Source organism: Anguilla anguilla, chromosome 5 (genome assembly GCF_013347855.1).
Source record: "Anguilla anguilla isolate fAngAng1 chromosome 5, fAngAng1.pri, whole genome shotgun sequence".
Taxonomy (NCBI): domain Eukaryota; kingdom Metazoa; phylum Chordata; class Actinopteri; order Anguilliformes; family Anguillidae; genus Anguilla; species Anguilla anguilla.
Genome location: NC_049205.1, coordinates 7,731,405 through 7,757,626, shown reverse-complemented (window position 1 = coordinate 7,757,626; position 26,222 = coordinate 7,731,405). Strand labels below are relative to the sequence as shown.

Genomic DNA, 26,222 nt, shown 5'->3' with positions numbered 1-26,222 from the left:
TTATTACCAACATTTTAAGTACTTGAACATGAACTCAAGTCTTCATCATCATGTTTTCATCTGCCCTGATGAAGACTTCAAGATCAAATGTTGGCAATAAAACGGCAGAGCTTAAGTGTGCTGTGCTCTTTTCTTATTCTGCACATGAATGCCCATGTAAAATAGAACTGGCAGCCCACTAGAGAAATGAGTCTCTCTCTATTGAAGGACCATTACAAGCCCAGTGGCCCCACAGACCTCCATTTATTCTGTTCCCAAGTCAGCTGGGTTTTAAATGTGAACGTAAATATGGAAGCGCATACACCTGAAACCAGTTTGGCTAAAAGTACGAAATAATAACCCTCCAGAAATCCGATATGCAGGTGTTCCGTCCGATAGCCTTGAACTGATACATGACACTAGGGAAAGTGCTCCGGAATTTTCAATGCAAATGTTATATATGATATTTCATCAAAGTGAAAATCTCCGCTTTTAAACCAGAGCCACGAAGTGCGTATGCCCCCGGGTCACAAAAGCGCAGAACAATATTCAAAATGTTCTCTCCAATAGCTACGACGCCAGCGCTTATTTTGTATGGCCAAAACTCTAATTCAAATATTGGAGGGTTTTTTCTTGAGCTGAACCAAATCACATCCTCAGCAATAGACACCGCACGCGTGAAACCGAATCGCACATTCAAAATATCGTCACATCTGAACTCTTTGAAGACGAGCTATTAGCATGCCATGGCCATGTTACCCCTGGAGCAGTTGAGAGGTTATCACAGGATAAAAAACGACAGCCTGTGTTTCAGAACAGTGGAGTCTTTTTTTAAATCGAGTGAATCGGCAACTAGACGCTGCAGAGAGCTGTCATTGTCCTGTCAAGACATCTTTCGGGTTCGCTGTCATTGTGTCAAAAGGCTTTCTTGCATTCCGTGCCATTTTAAATGTATATGTGATTGGAATGTGAAAAAGCTTTCAGGAAAAAAAGAATAATAAAGAGTAAAATATTAATAATAATAGAATTATTCTTGCAATGTTAACTATAATGTAACTGTAGTATTAACAGCTATTGAAATAACCCCATAGGCGAAGCACTTGGTTCGATATATCAAACCCCAGCTATCATCCAACCAAACACTGGACTCCTATTCCCTGCCTAGTCCACTTCAGATCAATTCAATTTTATTTGTATCACGCTTTTTACAAAGACACTATCACAGACTCTTCACAGTGGAAAAACAAAAGAAAATTGGGCAGCACCAGGCATGAACCCAAGAGTGACAGAGACACAGAAACCAGGAGGGGGAATATAATGATGGGGACACAGAGACAAGGAGGGGAATACAATGATGGTGTCACAGAGACCAGGAGGGGGAATATAATGATGGGGACACAGAGACCAGGAGAATGAATATAATGATGGGGACACAGAGACCAGGAGGGGGAATATAATTATGGGGACACAGAGACCAGGAGGATGAATATAATGATGGGGACACAGAGACCAGGAGGGGGAGTATAATGATGGGGACACAGAGACCAGGAGGATGAATATAATGATGGGGACACAGAGACCAGGAGGATGAATATAATGATGGGGACACAGAGACCAGGAGGGGGAGTATAATGATGGGGACACAGAGACCAGGAGGATGAATATAATGATGGGGACACAGAGACCAGGAGGGTGAATATAATGATGGGGACACAGAGACCAGGAGGGTGAATATAATGATGGAGAGATGAAGGATCAGCTCTGGTTCCTGGCTGCAGTGATGGGCTGTTTTTTGATCCTCTGAGGCTATTTCAGGCTGGATCACTGCCCCACCAGCATATGGATAATCGTCTTAAAGCGGTCCTTCGGTTCGACAGTAAACTAGCCCCTCTGTGTCACCCTGTCCCCAGCATGGGGTCTACTTAAGACCTTAAACCTCCTGGTACCCCTGACCGGGGGAAAGGGACACTCCCCCCCCCCCCCAGCCAGGACACCCCTCCTCCAAGACACCGTAGTGTTTGGGGAGCCGGAAGAGCTGACAGCAGTCTTCCTCAGTCTCATGGAATGTGCTGGAAGGGTACCAGACTGATATCCAAGCCCTGATTTTATACAGCTACAAAATGAGAAATCAGACAGGTTTGGTGGGCTTTCAGGGGAAGGGCACACAGAATGTGACTTTGAATGAAAGCACCTTTGGACAAGCCATCATTTCAGCTCAAGGTAGCTCGCAAACTGAATAAACTATTCTCACTTGAAGCAAATGGCAAACAATAGTAAATTAAAGAAATACTATGCAAAGCTAAGACACAGTATTACGACTGTACTGCTCCAGAGAATGATACATTCTTTACGTCTGTCCTGTGAGTACAGTTTTCCTTATGCAAGCCTATATTACAGTATAACAATATATGTCAATGATCCTTTTCCAAAAGGTTTGAAATTCACATATTAAACAGATGTAAATATCACATGAGAAGAACAAACAGATACTGGAAGGTCATATTCCCAGTCCAAATAAATCCAGGTAGGCTTAGCCAATGTAACTATTGTTTGTAAAAAAAATTTAAATTCTCATTTTATAGAATCCACAGAATATAATAGAATATTATAGGATACAAGAATAAAAAATGAAAAGATTGAATATCTACAGCAGTGCTCACAGCTATCCAGAGCCAGAGAAACAATGACTTTTTTTTTGCTGAAATTCAAGTGATTCATCAGCTCGTCATGCTTTGAGCTGATGACGGGTGTTGTCTCAGTCATGTCTTAGACATTTCTGGAGAAAAACAAATGGTGGAAAGTCTAAATGACATTTGAGATATGATGCACAGCCTGCCTCAAGCCAGATAAACCCATTACACAAAACGGGCAAAAAATTTAAAAGCTCACTTTGTACAAGAAGCTTAAATTAAAATGCAGAGACAAATTACAAATGCTGACCTCATTTCTGAGAGGACTTTTGTGGCCACAGCACCTGACCACCAGAGAAACAATGACATGTGCACTGCATGCTGGGTAAAAGACCTAATCCTGTAATCTGCACAGGAGGCCGAGTGGCGATGGAGACTTTCACGCAGATCAGGAATTTATAACCACCGGACGGCACCAGGCACCTGAGAGTTTCAGAGTCCAGGGTATCCTAGCAACATTTTATGAATAAGCTTGTCAAATGAATGAAAAAATGAAGGTCAATTCTGTCTTCCTAACCGTGAATAGCCGTTTTATTTGTTTAAACGGCTATTCACCGTCTCCTGCTGTACGGAACAGCAATGCAGACGTCATAGTTGGGCTCATTGCAAAGTGGGAGTGGTGTTGCACTCAATTGCACTGAACAGACATAGAGAGAATGTGAGCCATCTCTACATGAGAACCTCTATTTAAAAAGTATGTATAATGTGTTACTTTAGGGTGGGGGGGGGGGGGCGTGTCAGTGTTGGGGGGGGGGGGGGGTTGAGGGGCCATGTCAGTCATGGAGGGGGGGTTCATTCTGCATTGAACTCCCTCACTCGTCCTGACAAATCTACTGCTCTGCACAGACAGGTATCACCAGTGTGGCAGTCTGCGCAGCTCAGCTAGGGGACTGCTGGGGTGACTGCGCAGCTCAGCTGGGGGACTGCAGAACGACTGCGCAGCTCAGCTGGGGGACTGCAGGGGGACTGCGGGGTGACTGCGCAGCTCAGCAGGTGGGCTGCAGAGTGACTGCGCAGCTCGGCCGGGGGACTGCGGAGCGACTGCCCAGCTTAGCAGGGGGGCTGCAGAGTGACTGCGCAGCTCGGCCGGGGGACTGCGGAGCGACTGCGCAGCTTAGCTGGGGGACTGTAGAGTGACTGCGCAGCTCAGCTGGGGGACTGCGGACTGACTGCGCAGCTCAGCTGGGGGATTACGGAGTGAAAAGTGGTGGTGGGTGACGTGACAGAAGCGCATGCTAATCTGATTAGCTCTACAGTAAAATCTGATTCTTTTTATCATATCATTTATCATAAAAACACTGAGCTGCATTTAAAAGTACAGGAGCTACACAATCTACCTGCTCACTGGTTAACAACCAAAGAGAGCAATATTTATACAGAGCACAGTGACTTGGGATTCAGTCTACAGAGCAAAGATATCATGGGATGCAAAAAAAGAACTTGGATGAATTAACAGTATCAATAGTATCCAGTAAATATATTGTATAACAGCTTTAACAATGTGCAGTGGATGTAAAAATGTGTGCTCTGTCGGTCAGTATGATACCACAAATGTTTAAAATCCAAATAACCTTATTCAGAAGCAGAAATGGAAGCCATGCTTATGGAGTGTTTGATTAAATATGTATCCAGTTCCCTTCAGTTATGTAATGCCTGGCATTCATTATTCAAAATGTAAAAAGCCCCCATTTTTCTAATCCAGAGAAAACGGCATCTGACTCTGAAACAAACACATAGCAACATATGGCCCTCCAGATTACAGGATTACCTAATTAAGCAGGTGACTCAGAAAGCCACACCTAATCACAAGATTTTCTAAATTGATTACGAACACCGAAAATGGTAAGGACTTAAGACCAATCCTATTGGACTTTACCTTCTATCATGACCTCAGCTCCCTGAATGAGGAACAAACCACCACCACCACACAGAAAATACAGCCTTGCTTCAAATGTATTCCTACTGTATGTCAGAATCAATATTATCATCACACATTAGGTGCTGTAGCTTCATACTCCTCAATCAGACGTAATCATACTATACAGTTCAATCAATCTCCTTCAAATATTTGGCTGTCTGACAAACCCTCAGTTTTGCCATTGTAACAAAATATGAGTGTACAACTTTCCACGAAGTACCAGGTGTTTAAGTGTGTTACTGTCCACCAATGTCTGCAATTTAGCAACAACAGGACCAGTCCTGTGAATATTTATCTCTTCTGGATTCCTTGCATTAAATGAGTGGCACGTCCGAATTATTGTGATTAACTGCTAACTTATCAGGGAGCCAATTAACCAATTAATCAAGGAAACTAATTGGTTTAGTTCGGTGCATTTGCAGGCAAAAGTGACCGACGTTGGACCGAGCGTAAAATGATCTGTGTTTAATGACACAAACCCAAAAATCAGGGATGGAGAAATGTATGCGTATGCGCATACTTTACCTGCCGGCACACCTGGGGAAGGCACTGGCGTGAGAGAAAAGCAACTCACCTTTGGGGAAGGGGTTAGGCTGCACCACGTACAGGAAAGCGTGCACCATGTGAAAGAGAATCCCGATCGCTCCAGGCTCATAGTAGGCGAGCGTCTCGTAAACTCCAGAAGGAACAAAACCGAAATCCAAAGTTCCTGGCTGGAATTGTTTGGCAGCTTTCTGAGGCTCCGTGGTGGCCACCCCCCAACAGCAGGCGAGAAAAAGCAACCCCACTTTCCCCAGCATGGCAGGACCAAAGTTGTTCAAAACAAACTGGCAATAATATAAGGAAAGAAACTAAGGGAAGAGGGATTATTCAAGGGGTATAAAAAAAAGTAGATATTTTGGTCAGATCAGATCTTTACATAAGAAAATGTAATAATGTTCCAGATAAGAACTGCGTGATTAAGTTCTGCTCTCCCGGGCTCGGTTCAGGGTGGACATCTCGCTCAGGTTATCTGCTCATCGCTCGTGCGCTGCGTAAAGACGGATGCGTTGCTGTCTGCTGCTCAGTGCTGCCAGAACCGTCACCGTGATCGCGGAGTGCGCGCGAGTGCGCGCGAACCTCAGCGTGCATGAGAGAGAGAGAGAGAGAGATCTCACCTGTCAACGATATGACAAATCACGATTGGGACGGTGAATTCAGAACAGGTAGCTGGTTGTCAGTGACAAACAGGGAGCGATGATTTATTGCAGGGACGAGCTCTACAATTGCTCCTCACATTTATTATACTGAAATATCACGCACATTGCGAAAATAATGAATTACCATTCCGTGCCACAAGTGGCAACAACTACAATAATACTAGATAATAAAATACCAGTATTACGTGACTTGGAATATAACATGTCTGTAAAATGACAGCTTTGCTTAAACCTTTTCAAAAAAAAAAAAAAAAACGATCGATAATAGAACACTAAACCTGTTATCTTTACAATTGGACCAATGTGTGATAATAAACCATTCCGACCCAACGTATGCAAAAGAAAAACAAGTGAAATGTTGCTTGGCCACAAATTATTCTGGTGTTTTCTACAGCAGTTCCCCTTAGTACTGACTTCACTGGCATAAACCCAATGTGGTTCTCCAACCAATTCTTTGGGAATTTTAGCTAGCTTGAAGACGTGGGCCATGCAGTTTGTAAACATTACTTGACACGTTGTACTGGTGTAATTTACCCAATTAAGTTGCTAAATATGGAAGAACTTTCATAAGTGATACAGGAGGCAGTGCTTAACCAGAGCTCTAAGTCAACGACACCGCTTCACATCACGCTATTTCTTCAGTGATAAAAGCCGCTTCACTGTTGTATGTATATTTTGCCACTAGAGGGCAGGAGAGAACGGCATGAAGGGGACTTCTAGCTCTACCCTGAATACATTCTTTTAAGTAATGCGACTACATGCCGTTAAGATCTATGGGTAGATTTCAGACGGAATGTCTTTTTATGGTAATCCCGCCAACATAAAGGAACTAAAAAGGAGAGGTCACATGGCTCGATCCAACGAAAGTCCAAAAACATGCCCACCGTCCCGTCTCTAAGTTTACCATTCTGCCTTCATGCATTTCAATGCACCATCTCGCTTGAGTGACCGAGGGTTCGGAGCTGTCCCATACATATGCAAGTGTCAGAGGGCTCCACATTGCCCTTCTCTAAAGTATCTCTGGGCACTTTGGTGATGGGGATTACCCACAATACTTTGCAGCACAATGGAAAATCAGGAAAAACTACAATCAGAAGTCAATACGATACATTACTGGTCTATCATTTTCAGTATTCTCTGTCAATGATAGATCAGTAATGTATAGATACCTGTCAGATAGAACTTTACCTTCACAAAATGTTTCCACGGAAAAAATGCAACAAATAAAGTTACAAAATCTTTTATTTATCACCCCCAATTGGCTGTGCTTCCTACAGAAGTACAGCTATTTTGAAACATGAGAAATTAAAATTAGTGAAACCATAATTCTTTGAGATTGCTTACAACACATGACAAAGATAATTCTGAGGTGTCCAAAACTGTTCCATGCAAAAAAAAATGCTATTTGACAAACCATCCAACTTGCTAAAAGACTGATTTAAGCTCTCAAAACTGAAGCGTCTCAACTATTTCATGATTGATGTACAATAAAGGCAAATGTTTCTGTAAGTGAAAATGGGATTGATGCTGGCATGTAGATTTCATAGTCTTCTGATAACTGGTCAATGATAGCCGTAAAAATCTTAAGCATTTTTGAGCCACGCCCATACACTGCTTGCAGGATAAAATGCCTTATTGGTCTTTTAAAAAGTTGGCAGCTAACTCAGACATGTTTATATACATGTATCCATAATCTCCCCTGTAGATTTTTACACAGAAGGGTTGCAAAATTAGTCATTTAAAACATCACATTTCAAAAAAAAAAATCCCACACTCCAAAAAACAATTAATTGGCAATTTTGTCCAAATGAGTTGTACGGGGCAAGCGCTTGTACATGAGTACCAACACATTTTCACACAAGCAGGCTACTTTCTCAAACCCACATCAGAATTTCCTACAGTGGTAAATAACATGTCATTTCACCATGGAAACAGAGCTATGATGCTTTGTTCAAGGTTGTGAGTCAAACATTAAAATGCCACAGTGCAATGTAGGCCCTGTAGCAAAGAATGAAGTTTAAGACAGCATGGTACTTCAGTGCAAAACAAAATAAAAAATAAAAAAAATACCCAAAGCAAAACTCAAACAATCCAACGTCAGAACAGCAGCAAATACAAACCTGGGAAAAAAAATTGTTTGCAGTAAAATATTCTCACACACGTGTGTAACGTTTGCTTGACTCGCCTAACAAAAATACTGATTGCACTGGAGAATAAAAATGATCATTAAGTTCCTGCAGGATAAATCTTAGCCTACAATGTGATGACATACAAAAGTTTAGTGTTCGCTGCAAAAATATCTCTTCATTTTGTTGCAGCTTTTAGCTTTAAATAAAATTTTCAAAACCCGTTAGAATTGCAAACAGATATTTTTTTTTTTTTTACACGGACTGCATTTGAATCAAACTCATCATTTCAGCACAATCACTTATCTCGCCATTCACGCTGTCTGGTGCTCTTTAAAGTAAACCAGATTATTGATGGGTTATGATTTTGACTTTTATTTTGATAACCTGTAACACCGGTGGGGGAGGGGGCGGGGTGAACTGATGCATTTTCCCGCATCCTCGTTCAGTGTCCGTGTCACTGCACTGTTCTCCGATAAAAACTGCGCGTCAGCTCCTCTGAAGTGTCCCAGGCACGTCTTCCTGTACTGAAGGCCTTTCACGGGATTCGCTGCTGAACTGCAGCCCCCACTGCGTCTGAGCCGCCCGTTTCCATGGCGATGGGGGTCCCATCGCCGAGGGGGGGCAGGGGGGTACGGGGTCAGGGCTTGTTCATCCCCTTGGCCACATCCAGTAAATGCCTAATTAGGAGGAGAGGGGTGGGGTCAGGGGGAAAGGCGGAGTTGAGAGGGAGAGGGCAGGGTTGAGAGGGAGAGGGCGGAGTTCAGAGGGAGTGGGCGGAGTTGAAAAGGAGTGGGTGGGGTTGAATGAGAGTGGGCGGGGTTGAGAGGGAGAAGGCGGAGTTCAGAGGGAGTGGGTGGAGTTGAATGAGAGTGGGCGGGGTTGAGAGGGAGAAGGCGGAGTTCAGAGGGAATAGGCGGAGTTGAGAGGGAGGGGGCGGAGTTCAGAGGGAGTGGGTGGAGTTGAAAAGGAGTGGGCGGGGTTGAATGAAAGTGGGCGGGGTTGAGAGGGAGAAGGCGGAGTTGAGATGAAGTGGGCGGGGTTAAGAGGGAGAAGGCGGAGTTGAGAGGGAGTGGGCGGGGTTAAGAGGGAGAAGGCGGAGTTGAGAGGGAGTGGGTGTTGGTCTTCCGCCCAGGCCTCTCCCAGTAGATGTCCACTTCAAGGAACGAGGCCAGGGAAAAGCAGAAAGCTACATTTAATTCTTCCAGTCAACAATAAATTACACTGTGCATTTCAATAAATACTCGGGCGCCACTCTCTTTGGCGAGGAAAGGCTCCCGCCGTCCCGTGGCACTTGGCGCATGCTGCAGCGCCCTCTGCAGGAGGGGAGGGTCAGTCGATGCGGTTCCCGCATATTGTGAAACGGTCGATCTCCAGCAGGTCCTTTTTGGGGGTTCGGTGCTTGAGTTCGGTCCCGTCCGGCGCGAGCTCCTTCTCCTCGCTCTCGTCGGGCGTGGTCAGGAACTGGTCCGAGCTGCTGGTGGGGATGCCGGGGGCGGGGCCGGGGCCGGGGGCGGGGCTGTCCGCCTGCTGGACGGGCTGGCTGGTGATGGACGGGGACACGCCCTCGTCTGCGGGATTGCCTGGGTTTGGGGGGAGGGGGGGTAAAAACACTGCTCTGTTAGTGTTAGCTCTGACACGTTCAGATCAAAGCACAGGCATTATAACACACAGGCCAGCTGCAGGAAAGCTCCCTCCTTCTCTGGGGAAAAAAACACAGACAGCGAGTTCAGCTGGATGCACCCTGTAAAGCCCGATAACGTGTGCTTGGGATGGTGAAAATAACACAGATTATACATTCATAGCCCTGGATTACACATTCATATCCCTGGATTATAAATTTGTAGCCCTGGATACACCTTCATAGCCCTGGATTATACATCCATAGCCCTGGAGTGATATTCACTAGAAAACCTGTAATTAATTGCAAGGAACAATGTATAAAATGCTAAATAACTACGTAAAAGAAGGCTTCCTGAACGTAAAACGTTTATCAACACCACCTGCGTAACTTGACTTTATAAGTACATAAATATTTCCGTTACTGCTTCCAGGAAGAGTATTAAAAAGCCTTCAAGGTGGAAGCAAACATTCCAATCAAAGTCAGCGAAGCTTGGGAACCTATTTACACTGAAGTAAGAAATCTGTTCACAAAGAATCATGGTCCTTCGTTGTAAGATTTGAGCTCTGGACAGAATTGGAACTGAAAGAGGCATTGTGAATACCCAGCATGCAATGTGGCTGGTAGAGTGACTCCTCCCTGTGCACTCCAATTCCCAGCATGCCATGTGGCAGGCAGAGTGACTCCTCCCTGTGTACTCCAGTACCCAGCATGCCGTGTGTGCTCCAGCGAAAGCAGGCTGCTAGCGGAGAGTTGGAACAGAGGCTTTCTGCAATGAGGGGGGTTAGAGCAGGAGGGTTCTGGGGTGCTGACTGGGCCCTACCTGGGGTTTGGGGAAACAGGAAGCCAGCGAGGGGTGGGGGGAGCAGGGAGGAGGGTTTGGGACAGGCGGCTGCACACGGGTCTGTCGCGGTAAGCAGAGGGGAGACAAGCCCCCCCGGCCCTGGGGCAGAGAGAGGGAGACAAGAGCAGAGGCCAATGCAGGTGCTGAGCAAGGGAGGAGAGCGCTTAGCCTGAACACAGAGAGTCCTAGCCTGAACACAGAGCACCCTAGCCTGAACATAGTGCACCCTGAACAAAGTGTGTGCCCTTAGCTGGCAATGCGTGCCCTCAGCTGGTACAGTGTGCCCTTAGCTGGCAGTGTGTGCTCTTAGCTGGTAGTGCACCCTTAGCTAGAAGTGTGTGCCCTTAGCTGGTAGTGCACCCTTAGCTGGCACAGTGTGCCCTTAGCTGGCAGTGTGTGTCCTTAGCTGGTAAGTGCACCCTTAGCTAGAAGTGTGTGCCCTTAGCTGGTAGTGCACCCTTAGCTGGTAGAGTGTGCCCTTAGCTGGTAGAGTGTGTCCTTAGCTGGTAGAGTGTGCCCTTAGCTGGCAGTGTGTGTCCTTAGCTGGTAGAGTGTGTCCTTAGCTGGTAGAGTGTGTCCTTAGCTGGCAGAGTGTGTCCTTAGCTGGCAGTGTGTGTCCTTAGCTGGTAGAGTGTACCCTTAGCTGGCAGTGTGTGCCCTTGACTGACAGAGTGTGCCCTGCTGGGAGACGGGCAGTAGAACAGGACAGCCCTTGCAAAAGCAGGCAGCTGTGCTCTGGGGCTGGATCAGCAGGACTGCAGGACAGAGCAAGCTGGACAGACAGACACAGAGCAGCAGCCCCTTACTGGGCATGTGCAGGGAGGGCAGGTCAAAGGGCACAGGACACCACAGAGAACACACAGCTGCAGGGTATCTCACATGCAGTGTTAGACCATGGCCCGTGTAGGTCTCAAACCTGCAGAACCGGTCCAGTGTAGGTCTCTAACCTGCAGAAACAGTCCAGTGTAGGTCTCTAACCTGCAGAAACAGTCCAGTGTAGGTCTCAAACTTGCAGACCCGGTCCAGTGTAGGTTTCAAACCAGCAGAACCGGTCCAGTGTAGGTCTCAAAACCTGCAGAACTGGTCCAGTGTAGGTCTCAAAACCTGCAGAACTGGTCCAGTGTAGGTCTCTAACCTGCAGAACTGGTCCAGTGTAGGTCTCTAACCTGCAGAACCGATCCAGTGTAGGTCTCTAATCTGCAAAACTGGTCTAGTGTAGGTCTCTAACCTGCAGAATCGGTCCAGTCAAGGTGTCTAATCTGGGGGAAACAGTCTGGGTTCTTACCTGGGGGGGCCGTGAATCTGCTCCTGTTGGTCTTGCTGGAGGCCCTCCCCGGGGCCGCAGTGGGGGGGGTCTGGAACAGCTTCTCCTCCATGTTGGCCTCCTTAATATATAAACAGGACTTTCCCAGCAGGACAATGCTGTTCAACACTTTGAGTGTTATCATCCTGGGGAAAGACAGTGTGTAAGAGGGTTACTGTAGGTCAGGCACATCCATTCAATCCAACAGTGACCTGCTTTGATCTTTGAGCAATACACTTGAGTGCCACTTAAGTACAGATACATGGTTGAGGGCTGGAGCTGCCAAATCAGGACTTAAACTGAGCTCCCAAATCAGGTCTTAAACTGAACTGACATATCAGGCCGTAAAGTGAGCTCACAAATCAGGTCTACACACACTTTACAAGCTAGACTGTATCTACAGCAGTGCTAATTAGAGGGACTACAGCGGTGTAAATGGCAGAAGGACTACAGCCATGTAAATGATAGAGGGACTAAAGCATGGAGATCTGAAGACCACACAGAAGCCCTGCACCAGTGAAGTGTAAAATGTCGGACTGGGAAATGAATCTCACCCCAGGTAGAAGAGCAGCAGACAGACCAGGACCAGCGACCCCTGTATCCTCACTGAGCTGGTCACCACTCGGATCAGCTGCCACACAACAATCACAACACATCAGTGATTACACTGATCCACGCACTCTCCAATCAGGAACTACACTGATCCACACACTCTCCAATCAGTCACTACACTGATCCACACACTCTCCAATCACAAACTACACTGATCCACACACCCCCCCCATCAGTCACTACACTGATCCACACACTCCCCAATCACAAACTACACTGATCCACACACTCTCCAATCACAAACTACACTGATCCACACACTCTCCAATCACAAACTACACTGATCCACACATTCCCCATTAGCTTCTACACTGATCCACACACTCCTCCAGAGACACAAATAATGGCTAAAAAACACATTTATAATAGGCATCATAAAATGTATGCATCAAACAACCAAATAATGTATCACCAGTTTTAAAAATGGTTATCATAAATCACTTGGGTCCTATACAGGACACAGTAAGTAAGTATGACTAAGGAGAAGCAGGTGACTGAAGTTGTGCTGAAGAACAGCTGAACTCACCAGCAAAGCCAGAGGAAGAGGGATGAATCCCATTCTCCTGGAGACAGAGTCGCTGTAGTCTGTATAAGCCTGAGGTCACACAGACGGGTCACAATCAGGACACTGTGTACAACTCTATCTGCATTCATAAGTCTCTGATTTAACAGTTAGAAAGCTCCACTGTGTAAAACTCTATCTGCATTTACATTAATATGTCTCTGATTTGGAAGTTAGATGGCTCCACTGTGTACAACTCAATCTGCATGTGTGTTACTACAGCACCTCATTTAGCATTTAGAAAGCTCCACTGTGTATAACTCAATCTGCATCTCTGACAGTAAGGTTCCTGATTTAGACATCTCCACTGTGGTTTGTGAAGCTGCTATATTCGATGTGAACTACATTAGGTTTAATCCAGCAGCTTCCTGTTCCTGATACTGATGGCCTGTTTGCACACTGCTGCAGATGAAGACGCTTCAACACAAACGTGGTTTCTCATTTCCGACTCACGTTCTTCTGCCGACTGCTCACGAGGTCGAAGGCCAGACTGGCTCTGTATTCGCTGTAGACCTGAGGGGACAAAGAACACGAGGAATCTTCCGGTAAACTTTATGAACCAGGACGCAGTATAGAGTCTGTACACAGACTGCATAACTACAGACCGCAAATGTAAGTCACACAGTGACATAGTCCTATGGCATAATTAGCATAACAGGCCAGGAGACATACATGGAAGGATTTATAGCCATATCTAAAATGGTATCAAGTATGTCAGGTACTACTGTTACAACTACCGTGATGTCATAGGTACTGCAATTATATCTACATCTATGTCACAGGGACCGTAGATACATCTGCTGTGATGTCGTGCACACCGCACTTACGTCTGCCGTGATGTCATTGAACTTTGTGATGAAAGCGTGCTTTACAATGTCGACGGCGATCTCTGAGGCGATGACCATGCAGACGTCAGGGAACAGAACCCACAGGTGATCTGGGAGCACACGCACAGCCAAATATCAGCAGAGAGCGTCAAGTAGAACGAACACACAACACAGAAAACAGTACTTTTAAAATTCTGTGCAGTTGAGCGTTTTAACGAAAAGGAAAACAGACCCTTCGTCTGTTACAGCTGGGCAGTGATAAAGTGTCCGTAGAAAGGAGCTCCTCATTACCTGGGTTCCATGAGAACTGCTCCATGTTCCGAAGACACACGATCAGGAGCAGCACGTAGTTGGTGAATCTTTCTTTGATATCTAGGAAGGAAAGACGTTGGTGCTGAAAATAGTTGTAAAAAGCGCTATACAAAAAGAATTGATCTGATTTGATAAAAACAAGCACCCCTACCAATGACAAAACCGCATTTCAGACATATATTCCAAATACCTCTCAAAATACCTTCTCTAAACACACAGCTAAATACATTCATTCATTTAAAAAAATTCATAATACACACACAGTATAATCCAGAAGCACATCAAAATACTAAGCAAAAATAATCATAGCCAAGCAAAATGCTTAAAGCACTGATTGCTGCAACTCTGTCTCAGTTCATAAATGCACAGAAGGATCTCTCATCTTTTCCTCATGAGATTCAGATCTGAGCGTGCTCAGAAGAATCACTCATCTTTTCCTGATGAGATTCACAGGAGTTTCGTAAAACCAAGCCCACATTTTGACCAGTCATGGCCTCCTGGCCATGTATGGAATGAAAAGCACAGCTGGAAGATCTTACCACTGTTGGACATCTGAAACAGGTTATTCTTCTCAAACTTCTTGAACACGCTTCCTTTGATCTCCACAAACTGCATGTGATAAAAAGGGGACAAACATGAGGTTTGTTCAATCAAACTGCAGTGAGGTTTATCCGTGCCTGTGACAGAGACACTGTAGTAGGCATTTTAATTATTCCTTACACAGTTATCCCAGTAACTGAAGGAGCTCAAACCGAACAAAGAGGCTTAAAGTAAACTCAATCTGACCCTTATACGACAGAGGCAGTAAGATTTGCTGTTGTCACAAGTCCCAGCAAAACAAGTTACATGTCAGGAAACCATCATTTTAATGAAAGTTAATTCATCTGAAATATTTGCTTGCTCAGTTTGCAGCTCTACCGTAGCTAAAAGTAGGTAGCTAATACCATTTCTTTAAAATAATTTATTTGCTAGCTTTCAAACACTAATCACCATTTTCAAAATCTTTCCTTGTTTGCTACATTACCAACAACACCAGCTCTGTTACAGCCAGCAACAGCTACTAGTAAACTAACAAGCTACCTAGTGCAGGTGAGTTTAACAAAAATGCAGGCTAGCTTTTGGGTTTTCTATCTGAAGAAACTCACATTGTTGGACATCATGATGGTGAGCAGTGACTTGTTGTGAGAGTTGAAGGCCACGTTGAGGGTCGTGGCTTGGACCATTATGAGAATGGCATGGAGAACTGTGGAAAAATGCTGAGGAAAACTGCACAGTGCTGGAGCTAACACACACACTGCTAAAACCTACACACACACACACACACACACACACACACACCCTGCAGAAACTAGCACACACAGTGCTGAACCCTGACCTCTGAACCCTGTGGAAGGATACAGACATACAACACAGCCATGAGGAAGTGGGGAATGACTCCAATGTGGGCCCGCTTCTTCTTCTTTGGCTCTGTGGCAGTCCAGTACAGTGCGTCCAGGATGTCCTGGCCAAAGGAGGAGAACAGCCGATCCGCTACCTGCAAGGGGGAAGACCAAGTTCAAACAGCCAATCAGCTACCGGCAAGGGAGACAGCCAAGTTCAAACAGCCAATCTGCTGCCTGCAAGGGAGAAGGCCAATTTCAAAAAGCCAATCCACTACCTGCAAGTGGGAAGGGAAGACCAATTTCAAAGAGCCAATCCACTACCTGCATGAGGGTAGGCATGTTATAGACATACCTCCAGCATGTTGTAGATGATGTAGAGCTTTATGACCGACTGCCCCCGGATCAGGTGGTACATCATGGAGTAGTCCACATAGTGCATCATGGAGTAACAGATGATCATGATGAAGCCCTTCAACAGGTCACACACCTGGGCCGGCTGCAGGAGCCGTGAGCCGCTGAAAATACACACACACACACACACGCGCGTGTACAAACACACGCACATGCACACACACACACAGAAAAGGACATGTTAGTCCAGGGATAGAACTACACTACACCAGACTGGGTCTTTTGACAGAGAGAGATATTATTATTATTATTATTATTATTATTATTATTATTATTATTATTATTAAGATTCCAGTAAGTACAACATGCAACATGCGTAAAAGAAAACGAAACAGAAAATTAGAAATTACATGATTTCTTTATATTGCATTTTATGCAGCTGAAGGATACTCAGAAGTATTTAGGTTATATTTTATGTTACGCAACTGAAGCATACTCAGAAGTATTTAGGTTATATTGTATGTTACGCAACTGAAGGATACTCAGAAGTATTTAGGTTTCCCAAGAGTCCACATGTGGCTCTCAGCCAGTAGGTCCTTGAACACTAAACCAGACTCTGAGTCACAATCTTCACCAGGTGGAGATACCATGTGACTGTGGCTGACACACATACTCTGCTGCACACAGACAGACAGACCTGGTTTATCAGATTCCTAAGAATTTAAAAGATCTGCTTTGACATACATAATGCTGATCACTACACTATTACACAAAAGCATTCAGCCAATGGCGTTAGTACACCCAGGGAATGAACACGGTAAGATATCACAGGACTCAAGAAGGGGTTAAGTTATGTTTAATTAATTTGATACTTTTTTCTCTCAGAGTCACTCAAAATTGTCAGTTTGCTGGCTACAAAGGGGGAACCACTGCACATCAAAATGTCTAATTCAGTCCCTGAGGTGGAACTTCATCCCAGCACAAATATTAACGTTTCTTACAATCCCATGAAAAATGTTTAATGTGAAGAGCGTCCCCATGTGGCTGAGTAGAGAAGTTGTATTGCCGGTGCAGGGTGAACGGCAGGCCACTCATAGCAGGGTGAGGCTACAGGTCAATCTCATCACATTAAACAGCCAATTCATTCCATTAGCAGTTTGGCAGCTTAGCGGCTCAGGCTAATACCCCTCCACTGTAAGCCAGGAGCTAGCCGCTGCGTTTGGAGTGACGGGGGCCCCCGCATCACGGAATTTAACCTTCATCTGTTCTGCAAACCACACCGCAGCGAGCTCGATGTTACAGGGGGAGGTGGTTAGCATGAGGATGCTCAGAATGTGCTGGTGTTAACAGGGTTTTAGGTACCACAGCTCCACACCTCCAAAAAACAAACTCGTATAAATCTCTGGCAGCCTTCATTTTGCACCGTCTTCAAAAATGCTACAGCTATGCTAGCCAGGCAGTCGTGATACTGCGGTGAGATAAACTGTGACAGAAAGGGAAGTTATAATGTATATAATAATCACGCTTCTGTGAACCAAAATTTCTGAATAAATATCCTCACAACAAAAGCAGAAATGATGGTTTCTGAGCCAAAGAAGCACAAAAAGCAGAAACAACCGATGGGCGATTTCTTGATTGTAGATAAGATTCTCAGATTTTTAAAAAAGCACATAGGCCTCTCCCATGGGGGCGACATAGCTCAGGAGGTAAGACTGATTGTCTGGCAGTCGGAGGGTTGCCGGTTCAACCCCCGCCCTGGGCGTGTGGAAGTGTCCTTGAGCAAGACACCTAACCCCTAACTGCTCTGGCGAATGAGAGGCATCAATTGTAAAGCGCTTTGGATAAAAGCGCTATATAAATGCAGTCCATTTACCATTTGCCATTTACCATGGCAGATCCACTCTCAGCCACTAGGGGGCGTTAGTCACTGTGACCACACTCAGCCCACTGTGACTGACAGGCTGGAGTTTCTGTTGGGATATCCAAGCAAGTGGATTCCACAGCTTCAGCCTCTTCAATCCATCTTCTAGAACCCTCTGCCAACAGAATTAAGTCCTGGGGGGCAACGCCGACTATCTTCTCCTACTGAGCTCTACAGTATCCCCAGCAGCACTCAAATGGAGATACTGGTGTTTCACAGAACAAACAAAGAACAAAGTCCAGGTAGATTTTCAAGATGTTTCCACTTTAACTTAGGATGTAATGCTCATTTTCTCAAACTTCCTGCTGACCTGACATTCCAAAGCACGTTTTACACTGACGTTACAGTACTAATCAGGATGGATGGGTTACAGTAATGATCACGGTGGCTGTGTTACTGTAGTAATGAGGATCGATGTGTTAGAGTACTGATCAGGGTGGATGTATTACAGTAGCAATCAGGGTGAATGTGTTACAGTAGTGATCAGGGTGGATGTGTTACAGTAGTGATCAGGGTGGATGTGTTACAGTAGTGATCAGGGTGGATGTGTTACAGTAGTAATCCGGGTGGATGTGTTACAGTAGTGATCAGGGTGGATGTGTTACAGTAGTGATCAGGGTGGATGTGTTACAGTAGTAATCCGGGTGGATGTGTTACAATAGTGATCAGGGTGGATGTGTTACAGCAGTGATCAGGGTGGATGTGTTACAGCAGTGATCAGGGTGGATGTGTTACAGTAGTGATCAGGGTGGATGTGTTACAGTAGTGATCAGGGTGGATGTGTTACAGTAGTGATCAGGGTGGATGTGTCACAGTAGTGATCAGGATGGATGTGTTACAGTAGTGATCAGGGTGGATGTGTTACAGTAGTGATCAGGGTGGATGTGTTACAGTACTGATCAGGGTGGATGTATTACAGTAGCGATCAGGGTGGATGTATTACAGTAGTGATCAGGGTGGATGTGTTACAGTAGTGATCAGGGTGGATGTGTTACAGTAGTGATCAGGGTGGATGTGTTACAGTAGTGATCAGGATGGATGTGTTACAGCAGTGATCAGGGTGGATGTATTACAGTACTGATCAGGGTGGATGTGTTACAGTAGTAATCCGGGTGGATGTGTTACAGTAGTAATCCGGGTGGATGTATTACAGTAGTGATCAGGGTGGATGTGTTACAGTAGTGATCAGGGTGGATGTGTTACAGTAGTGATCAGGGTGGATGTGTTACAGTAGTAATCAGGGTGGATGTGTTACAGTAGTAATCAGGGTGGATGTGTTACAGTAGTGATCAGGGTGGATGTATTACAGTAGTGATCAGGGTGGATGTGTTACAGTAGTGATCAGGGTGGATGTGTTACAGTAGTGATCAGGATGGATGTGTTACAGTAGTGATCAGGGTGGATGTATTACAGTAGTGATCAGGGTGGATGTGTTACAGTAGTGATCAGGGTGGATGTGTTACAGCAGTGATCAGGGTGGATGTGTTACAGTAGTGATCAGGGTGGATGTGTTACAGTAGTGATCAGGATGGATGTGTTACAGTAGTGATCAGGGTGGATGTATTACAGTAGTGATCAGGGTGGATGTGTTACAGTAGTGATCAGGGTGGATGTGTTACAGCAGTGATCAGGGTGGATGTGTTACAGCAGTGATCAGGGTGGAGGTGTCACATTCCTCCCCTGCACATAAAGCTTCTGGACAGGCCACAAACCCTCAGTGTGAAGTGAGCCATTAATGGTGAAACTGCGGGTATGCTGAGCGAAGCTGAATGAGGCCCGTTTCTCTCCCACCGCCCCAGAGCGTTCACGTAGCGGAAGCTTGCTTTTGGCGCCCGCGCTAGCGCACTACAACCGTTACACAAGCCGTGGACACTCGACTGGAATGCTTCGTTTCCGCTACGCGAGCGCTCGGCGTCCGGTGCAACCGCGGCCTTAGCGCCAGCGCTGCCGTCGGGCGGGGACCTCTCCGGACAGGGAGACCGGCGGCGGTGTTAAAGAGAAGGGAAGCGAAGCTGCTCGACTGCCAGATCTACGGAGACGGCGGTGGGCCGAAGCTCTACAGCGGGGCGAAGCCACACCTGCCGTCCGCGCACACAGAGCCACAGGCAGAGGCGCTCGCGCGGCCCGGCGACCGGCCTACCTGCTCTTTTTGCAGTACGGGCAGACATATGCCCTGAGGGCAGAAAAAGTGGAAGAGAAGGGGAGGGGGAAAATAATCACAACCTGTTTAATCTTCTTCCCCATGTCCTGTGTGTGCCGTGTTGTCGATGAAACTTTGATATTTTAGATTTCAGTTTTATATTCTTATGGACATAAATGACGGCAGGACTGGAAAATGAAACGCTCAGCTTCGAAACATTTCACACCTACCATGGGTGTGGCGCTCTGCAGTACAGCACATACATACGGACTGTGCACTCACTGAACGCACAGACACGCACAGACACCACCACGCTCTGCTGGGGTTTGTTTCAGGATGCAGTGTGGTGTGCCACTTCAACGTGAGAAACATTCAGACATAAAACGCACTTTATTTAAATGAGGCATTTTCGTCTGAGTTTAGGAATGGCTGACCGTACAAATGCCAGTAACTTGTGTTTCTGTAACGAAGCAAACGGAATGAAAGCCTGGATAAGGTCCTGGATAAAGGCTTAGGGGGGCACTTCTGGGGGGGGGGGGGGGGGGGGGGCGACAGAGCTCAGGAGGTAAAAGCGGCTGTCTGGCAGTCGGAGGGTTGCTGATTCGATCCCCCGCCCTGGGTGTGTCGAAGTCTCCCTGAGAGAGACACCTAACACCTAATTGCTCCCAATGAGCTGATTGGTACCTTGCAGGGCAGCCTTTCACCGTTGGTGTGTGTGTGTGAATGGGTGAATGAGAGGCATCAATTGTAAAGCGCTTTGGATAAAAGCGCTATATAAATGCAGTCCATTTACCATTTACTTCTGCTTTAGCTGCTGATTAATAGGCGAGCCACGTGGCACATATGTTTCATAACGAAACAAGATCACGTGTGCAGCACTTCCATGCTAAATTTGCAGCCTATATAAGATATACGAATGGAGCGGGACAGTTTCATGTGTATATACAGGGCATATATGACCATTCCCTGTTCTCAGTGTTTAGGGAATACATGGACTGTTCCCTGTATTTAGGGTATATGAGACTGCTCCCCGTGTTAGGGTGTACATGACTGTTACCTGTGTTTAGGCTATATGAGACTGCTCTCCATATTTAGGGTATATGAGTCTGTTCCACGTATTTAGGGTATATAACGGGGCGTACTGGACGCTCACCTGAGGCCGCAGCAGGGCAGGGTGAGCAGTCGAACCAGAGCCAGCAGGACCCGCAGGGGCAGCAGGGTGAACACGTACAGGAAGGCATCCAGGCACAGGAAGAACCCGAAGATCATAAGCTGCAGGATCAAGGTTCAGCATCAACATTAACGCACAGAAAACAGTGTGGCTAAAACATGAGAATGAACTTACATCTGCCAACCGGCAGAGCCAGAGTACAGCATGGACACTAACACCCAGCCAACAGTGCGCCACAGACAGCTGCCACCCGGGTTAAACATGACCACAGCTAAAGGGAATCTGCTGAGTGTGCACATGCACACACACACAAAAATACACAATCACACACACAAACAAACAGACACACACACACGCACAAACAGACACCCACAGACACACGCGTATGCACAGTAACACACAAGCACTGGAACACACACACGTATACACGAACACACACACACACGTATACACGAACACACACACACGCGCACACACACCTTTGCAAAGACAGCGATCATGTTGCCGCTGTGAGCGGGTGACACAGCTGCAGTCAGACAGCAGAGGCTCAGCTTACTGGAGCCACGGGGAGGCGGGGCCGCAGGAATCTGAGGAATCCTCTTTGTCTGGGGTCGAGCGGCCTTTTCATTGGCCCGAGCTCTCATTGCAGCAGCCAATCAAGCAACCTTCAAAAGCCCAGCAGGAAACGCACAGAACCAGCCTCCCATACTGGGATCTTTCCCCAAATATCCACTACAAACGAATCTCCATTCTGTACCCCGTGGAAAGCAGAGCTGTGTGGCTGCATTTCCCGGGAAGTCCTCAGCTAATGGAGCCAAAATGGCTTCCCACAGTTGGTAGGCCACCACAGCCAAGCCATGCATTTAGAATATGACCTTTTCAAAATGGTTTAACTTAGTACTGATTTACAAACACTGTGTAGAGTGCAAATACTGCATCTATTATCATAAAAAATGAGTGAGGTGCCATACTTCCAATGACTCTGTGTGCACTGATAATAATAAGATTATACATTCCATGCAGCAGAGCTGGTGATAAGAAAGCAAGGTGGTGCATTCTTATCGCCTGGTGGTCAAACTTGTTATTACGCTGCAGTTCATTACTCAACCTGAATAGGTCAAAGTACTGCATGGTGGACCCTTGAGGCAACAGCACCCTCTGTTGGACAGACACGACACTGCAGTGAGCGATGCAGCTCTTCTGATTGGCCAGTAGGCGGCAGTGTGACCACTTGTTTATCATCACCCGTCCGGTGCAGTTGTCTGGTGTCAGTACTCTGCCCAGGGATGGATCACACAGCTCAGAGCACGAGAACCAGACTAAAAATAACAACTACACGTCTTTATGCCTAATCTAGTGAGAAGAAATAATAAATCACATTTACAGCGTTCGTCAAGCTATGTTATTAAATTCAAATGTGGAAAAGACATCTGAATTTGGCGAATGACCAGGTACTCAAACACGGCTGACGTCAGGCAGAAGAGACACGGCGTACCTTTTCCAGCTCCCTGGGGATTCTCAGGCATGTGTACACCCTCTCTCTCCGCTCGGTGTACTTGGCCTCGTTGTGTTCCAGAAAGTAGCCCCTCGTCAGCTCAGTGCCGATGAACCGGAACAGCGTGAGATCTGAATTTCAGGAAGAGATAAAAATTCTAAACAACGGCGTAACAGAAGCAAAAAACATTCCCACTGAGCACCAGCCGATACACATATTTACTCTCACAAATGTTAAAACACAACTGGAGAATACACAGAGCCTGAGCATTTCATTGCACTATGCGTTACTGATGAGTAAGGGGTGGGGCACACTAAGCAGTGTGTGTGTTATTAATGAGTAAGGGGAGGAGTCTCTCAGAGCAGTGTGTGTTATTAATGAGTAAGGGGAGGGGCTTCTTTGAGCATTGTGTTTATTATTAATGAGTAAGGGGCGGAGTCTCTCAGGGTGCCCCAGTGCCCTGTGATTGGCTTGCGTGTTTCAGCCTTGCAGAAAAAAAAGCCTCTGACAGTTCAGCGTTGCCATGGAGATAGTGTAAATATTCATATCCAGATCTAGGTCTGCTGCCAGGTAACTGGCACCTGGATGCGCAGGTTCACCTTCAGGACAGAGCAGCTGAAAGGTGTGCCAAAAGGCAGGTAATTCAGGTAGCATGAGCAGACGGTGGCAGATAATGAATGCATTTACCCCCAAGCCGTGCCCTGAATTAGTGCCACAACACAGCAGACTATGTCAAGTCTATGTTTAGCCTTCATATATACTCTTATGAAATATCCAATAAAACCACTCAGTCATCAACCCAGCGGGTTTCCTCAAAGGACCCCGGGAGCTGTTTTATGGTTGATAGCTTGCCTTATAACTGCACTATAAAAGGAAGTGAAGCTTCGGTATTTAAAGAAGCTAAAATTAAAAGCTTAGTACCTCTGATCAATCTATCTCCCTGGCTTTACCAGACCATCCGTCAGACAATAGAAACCATGAATACTTTATCTATGAACAGCTGAACCTTAACCTTAACTGCCCCCCCAAAATAAAATAAATAAATAAATAAATAAAATTAAGAAAGACAATCACACCTTAATGGACTCCTGAAATATACTGTGCATCTCATTCTCCTGCTGGCTGCTGTATTGGTATAAGAAATCACAGCTAAAGTAATTAGTTGGCGTTGAAGTGATTGTGCTCTGCTCATTTTAAGGCCACTGCTGCTGGATGAGTCCTGTAAGTCCTGTGGAAGGATGAGTCCGTGGGGGCTGTCTAAAATCCATTTAGCACAGAAAGCATCAGGGCCAAATCCATAACAACTATTACTCAATAGGCTTTATAAGTTGGGAAATGCAGTAGAGCTATTTGAAGCTGTATTAGGATACGATACCAAACACTTCATTAACAGTACTGGTTGATATAGAGTACCCATACATGCAGGCCACCTTTGTTTTTAAAAAATTGGAATAGCTAATGATCAAAATTCTACATACGACTTTAATGAGATTTCATTATTAATGTTTTTTATGCTTTGAAAATCTACTCTAGTTAGCAAACAGTACTAAAGTTGTTTTTCTCTATTATAAAGACGGATAGAGAGTTAACCATTAGTTCAGTTCCACTTTTATCCCCTGCAGAAACATGCTCGTTGACAAACCAGAATTACATAAAGTTAAGGAAATAAGTGGATCGTACGCGTGGGATACCGATTCCAACCTTACACCGATGAGATCCACGTACTGGACCATGGCTTTAATTCTGCGCAAAAATTCTGCGTTTACTTGCATGTCAACACTGTCAACGTTCCTCTGTAAAATCTACAAATGCAAATAGTTCCGAATATCTTTTAAATGAGCCTATAATTGGCTGGCAGTAAAATGCATGTCCACTGAGACTTGTCTTGGCCATCAAACAGCACGTTGGTCAAGGCTGAACCCCAGAACAGCATCATGGACCGCGGATCGATACTTCACACACCCTTTCTGCATTAACGAGGTTTAGACGGGTAACGCTAGACGTGCTAAAAATAAATACATACTAAGAAATTATTAATTAAATGCAGACATGGATTGCCTGCCTGATACTTCCCTCACAAATGAAAACCAAGTATGTATTCCCTCAAAACATTTAGCTAGGTATTTAGCCTAATAATAACCCACTTGAACTACAATGCTAAGAAATGTATCTATTTTCAATTCTGTTAACCAGCGAAGGTAACTGGCTAATCAGTCAGTTAGCCACAAGGTACTGTATCGTTCTGCGTTACACAGCTCCGGGTTTTGCGATATCCAGCTGGTTTCCCAGTTCGGCATGAAAATTGGCTAGCAAGGGATAACGTTTGACAGATACAAGCTACACGACTGCCTGTCATTACATGGACTATCTAGCAATATGAGTTGCCATACCATGCACGGAGACAAAGCATAGCAGGTTTTTGAATACTGACAGTAGTGAAATATAGCGGCGAGTTACATGTGCTAATGATTAAACAATGCCATGAGTTCTAGAATGGAAGCTGGGTTATTGGTGAAAGGGTAAGCAGCCACTCTCGATAATTAGCAAACGTTAGCTAGGACAGAGACCATCGGCTAGCTTTACGTTAGCTAAGACCAAGAGCCCTGGTAGCCTGTTAGGCTGGACCACGAGTCTGGCTAGCCCGTCAGCTAAGACCGACAGCCCGACTAGCACATCACCTAGAACTGACAGCCTGGCTATGTCATTAGATCTAGCCATGACCAACAGCCTGGCTAGCCCGTTAGCCCACTTTGGACTTGGAATTCTCCTGCACTCGGTAACACTGAACGCATGTGGTTACTGCTTATTCCAGCTACTGGCAACCAGGTAGATTAAATATGCTACATATTTAGCTGTCTTTTATGTTCGTTTGCATCTGAAGTTTAGCTTGCAGACTGCTAACTTTACATATTTATTCTGATAAAACGTCATTGCACGAAATATTCACATCCAACGTAACACTGACGTTAGCATTAACATTAGCAATAATTCGCTGCCAGGTAGTTTAACTAGCCAGTCTAGATGAGGCTCCACAACGAAGTGTCATGCTAATATCTAACGTAACGATTAAAAACAAAAATATGACATAACCCCCAGGGCCTTTGCACAGTCCACTGTGACAGAGCTGGACGGGCAGTGGTGTCCACCGCTGGTACAGCTGGCTGCTTGGTCAGCGACCGACTCACCTGAGAGACTGCTCTGTTTACCCTTCTTGCCAGCGTTTCTCTCATAAAAACCCAGAGTTTCCGTAACTTCCGAAGGGCTGCTGTTCTTCTCTGACTTTATTTTGCTGCTCCCAGTCAATTTCTCCCTCTCCTTGTCCTCCGTTTCGGTGTCTTTTTCCTCCCCAAGCCCAGCTGCCACCGAATCCGCCATCTTCGCTCAGTCGCAGCAAGAGCAACTGACGCAAAATATAAACTCAACGTCATCACGTCACGTTGGAATATATTACTCCAAATCCCAGAAAGCTCCTTTGGTTGTTTTTGTGCTGATGACGTTTAACTTCAGGGACGTCGGTCCAATCCGATGGTCCAATAATATAAGAAAAGGCCCGATGTTGGTGTCAGTTTTGGCCGGGCACTACTAAGACACCTGAATCTACTTATTAAGGTATTGATTGAAGACCAAAAACCTGTCACCAATCAGCTGAGCTATACAGTACATGTGCTGTCACCTTCAGCTGAATCTATGCAGTATACATGCTGTCACCATCAGCTGAGCTGTGCAGTTGTACCCTGCACTTTTAAGGCTGGTATGATAAGCATTTTAA

At 45.6% G+C, this 26,222-nt stretch overlaps 2 protein-coding genes across 9 annotated transcripts in view; both read right to left on the bottom strand.

Moving 5' to 3' along the window:
* Positions 1–5,679, bottom strand: part of LOC118226826 (prominin-1-A-like) — a 28,283-nt gene extending 22,604 nt beyond the window's left edge. For all 5 annotated transcript variants that reach the window (XM_035416762.1, XM_035416760.1, XM_035416761.1 and 2 more), the window contains exon 1: positions 5,162–5,679. In XM_035416762.1, coding sequence (XP_035272653.1) covers positions 5,162–5,387 — 226 coding nt within the window. In that variant the 5' untranslated portion in view covers positions 5,388–5,679. The remainder of the gene's footprint in view (positions 1–5,161) is intronic.
* A 1,331-nt stretch (positions 5,680–7,010) lies between these two features.
* Positions 7,011–25,845, bottom strand: tapt1b (transmembrane anterior posterior transformation 1b). 4 transcript variants are annotated; one of them, XM_035419457.1, is made up of 16 exons: positions 25,639–25,845; positions 22,454–22,584; positions 20,941–21,059; positions 19,788–19,820; positions 15,728–15,890; positions 15,392–15,527; positions 15,139–15,236; positions 14,533–14,602; positions 13,973–14,053; positions 13,682–13,791; positions 13,308–13,367; positions 12,819–12,887; positions 12,235–12,311; positions 11,663–11,826; positions 10,357–10,476; positions 7,011–9,495 (listed from the first exon to the last, which is right to left on the bottom strand). In XM_035419457.1, exons 1-16 carry the CDS (start codon positions 25,826–25,828, stop codon positions 9,245–9,247), a joined length of 1,872 nt encoding a protein of 623 aa, XP_035275348.1. In that variant the 5' UTR covers positions 25,829–25,845; the 3' UTR covers positions 7,011–9,244. The 4 variants fall into 4 exon arrangements, with proteins under 4 accessions (XP_035275348.1, XP_035275351.1, XP_035275349.1 ...); XM_035419460.1 differs by lacking the exon at positions 10,357–10,476; XM_035419458.1 differs by lacking the exon at positions 19,788–19,820.
* Between the last annotated feature and the right edge of the window lie 377 nt (positions 25,846–26,222).

Excerpts from the sequence above, each read along its gene's own strand:
- tapt1b (XM_035419457.1), bottom strand. The coding sequence starts at position 25,828 with ATGGCGGATTCGGTGGCAGCTGGGCTTGGGGAGGAAAAAGACACCGAA. Across the intron at positions 21,060-22,453 it reads TCCCCAGGGAGCTGGAAAAG|CTTATGATCTTCGGGTTCTT; the intron begins GTACGCCGTGTC and ends TTGATCCTGCAG. Across the intron at positions 14,603-15,138 it reads CCATCATGATGTCCAACAAT|TTTGTGGAGATCAAAGGAAG; the intron begins GTGAGTTTCTTC and ends TATCACATGCAG.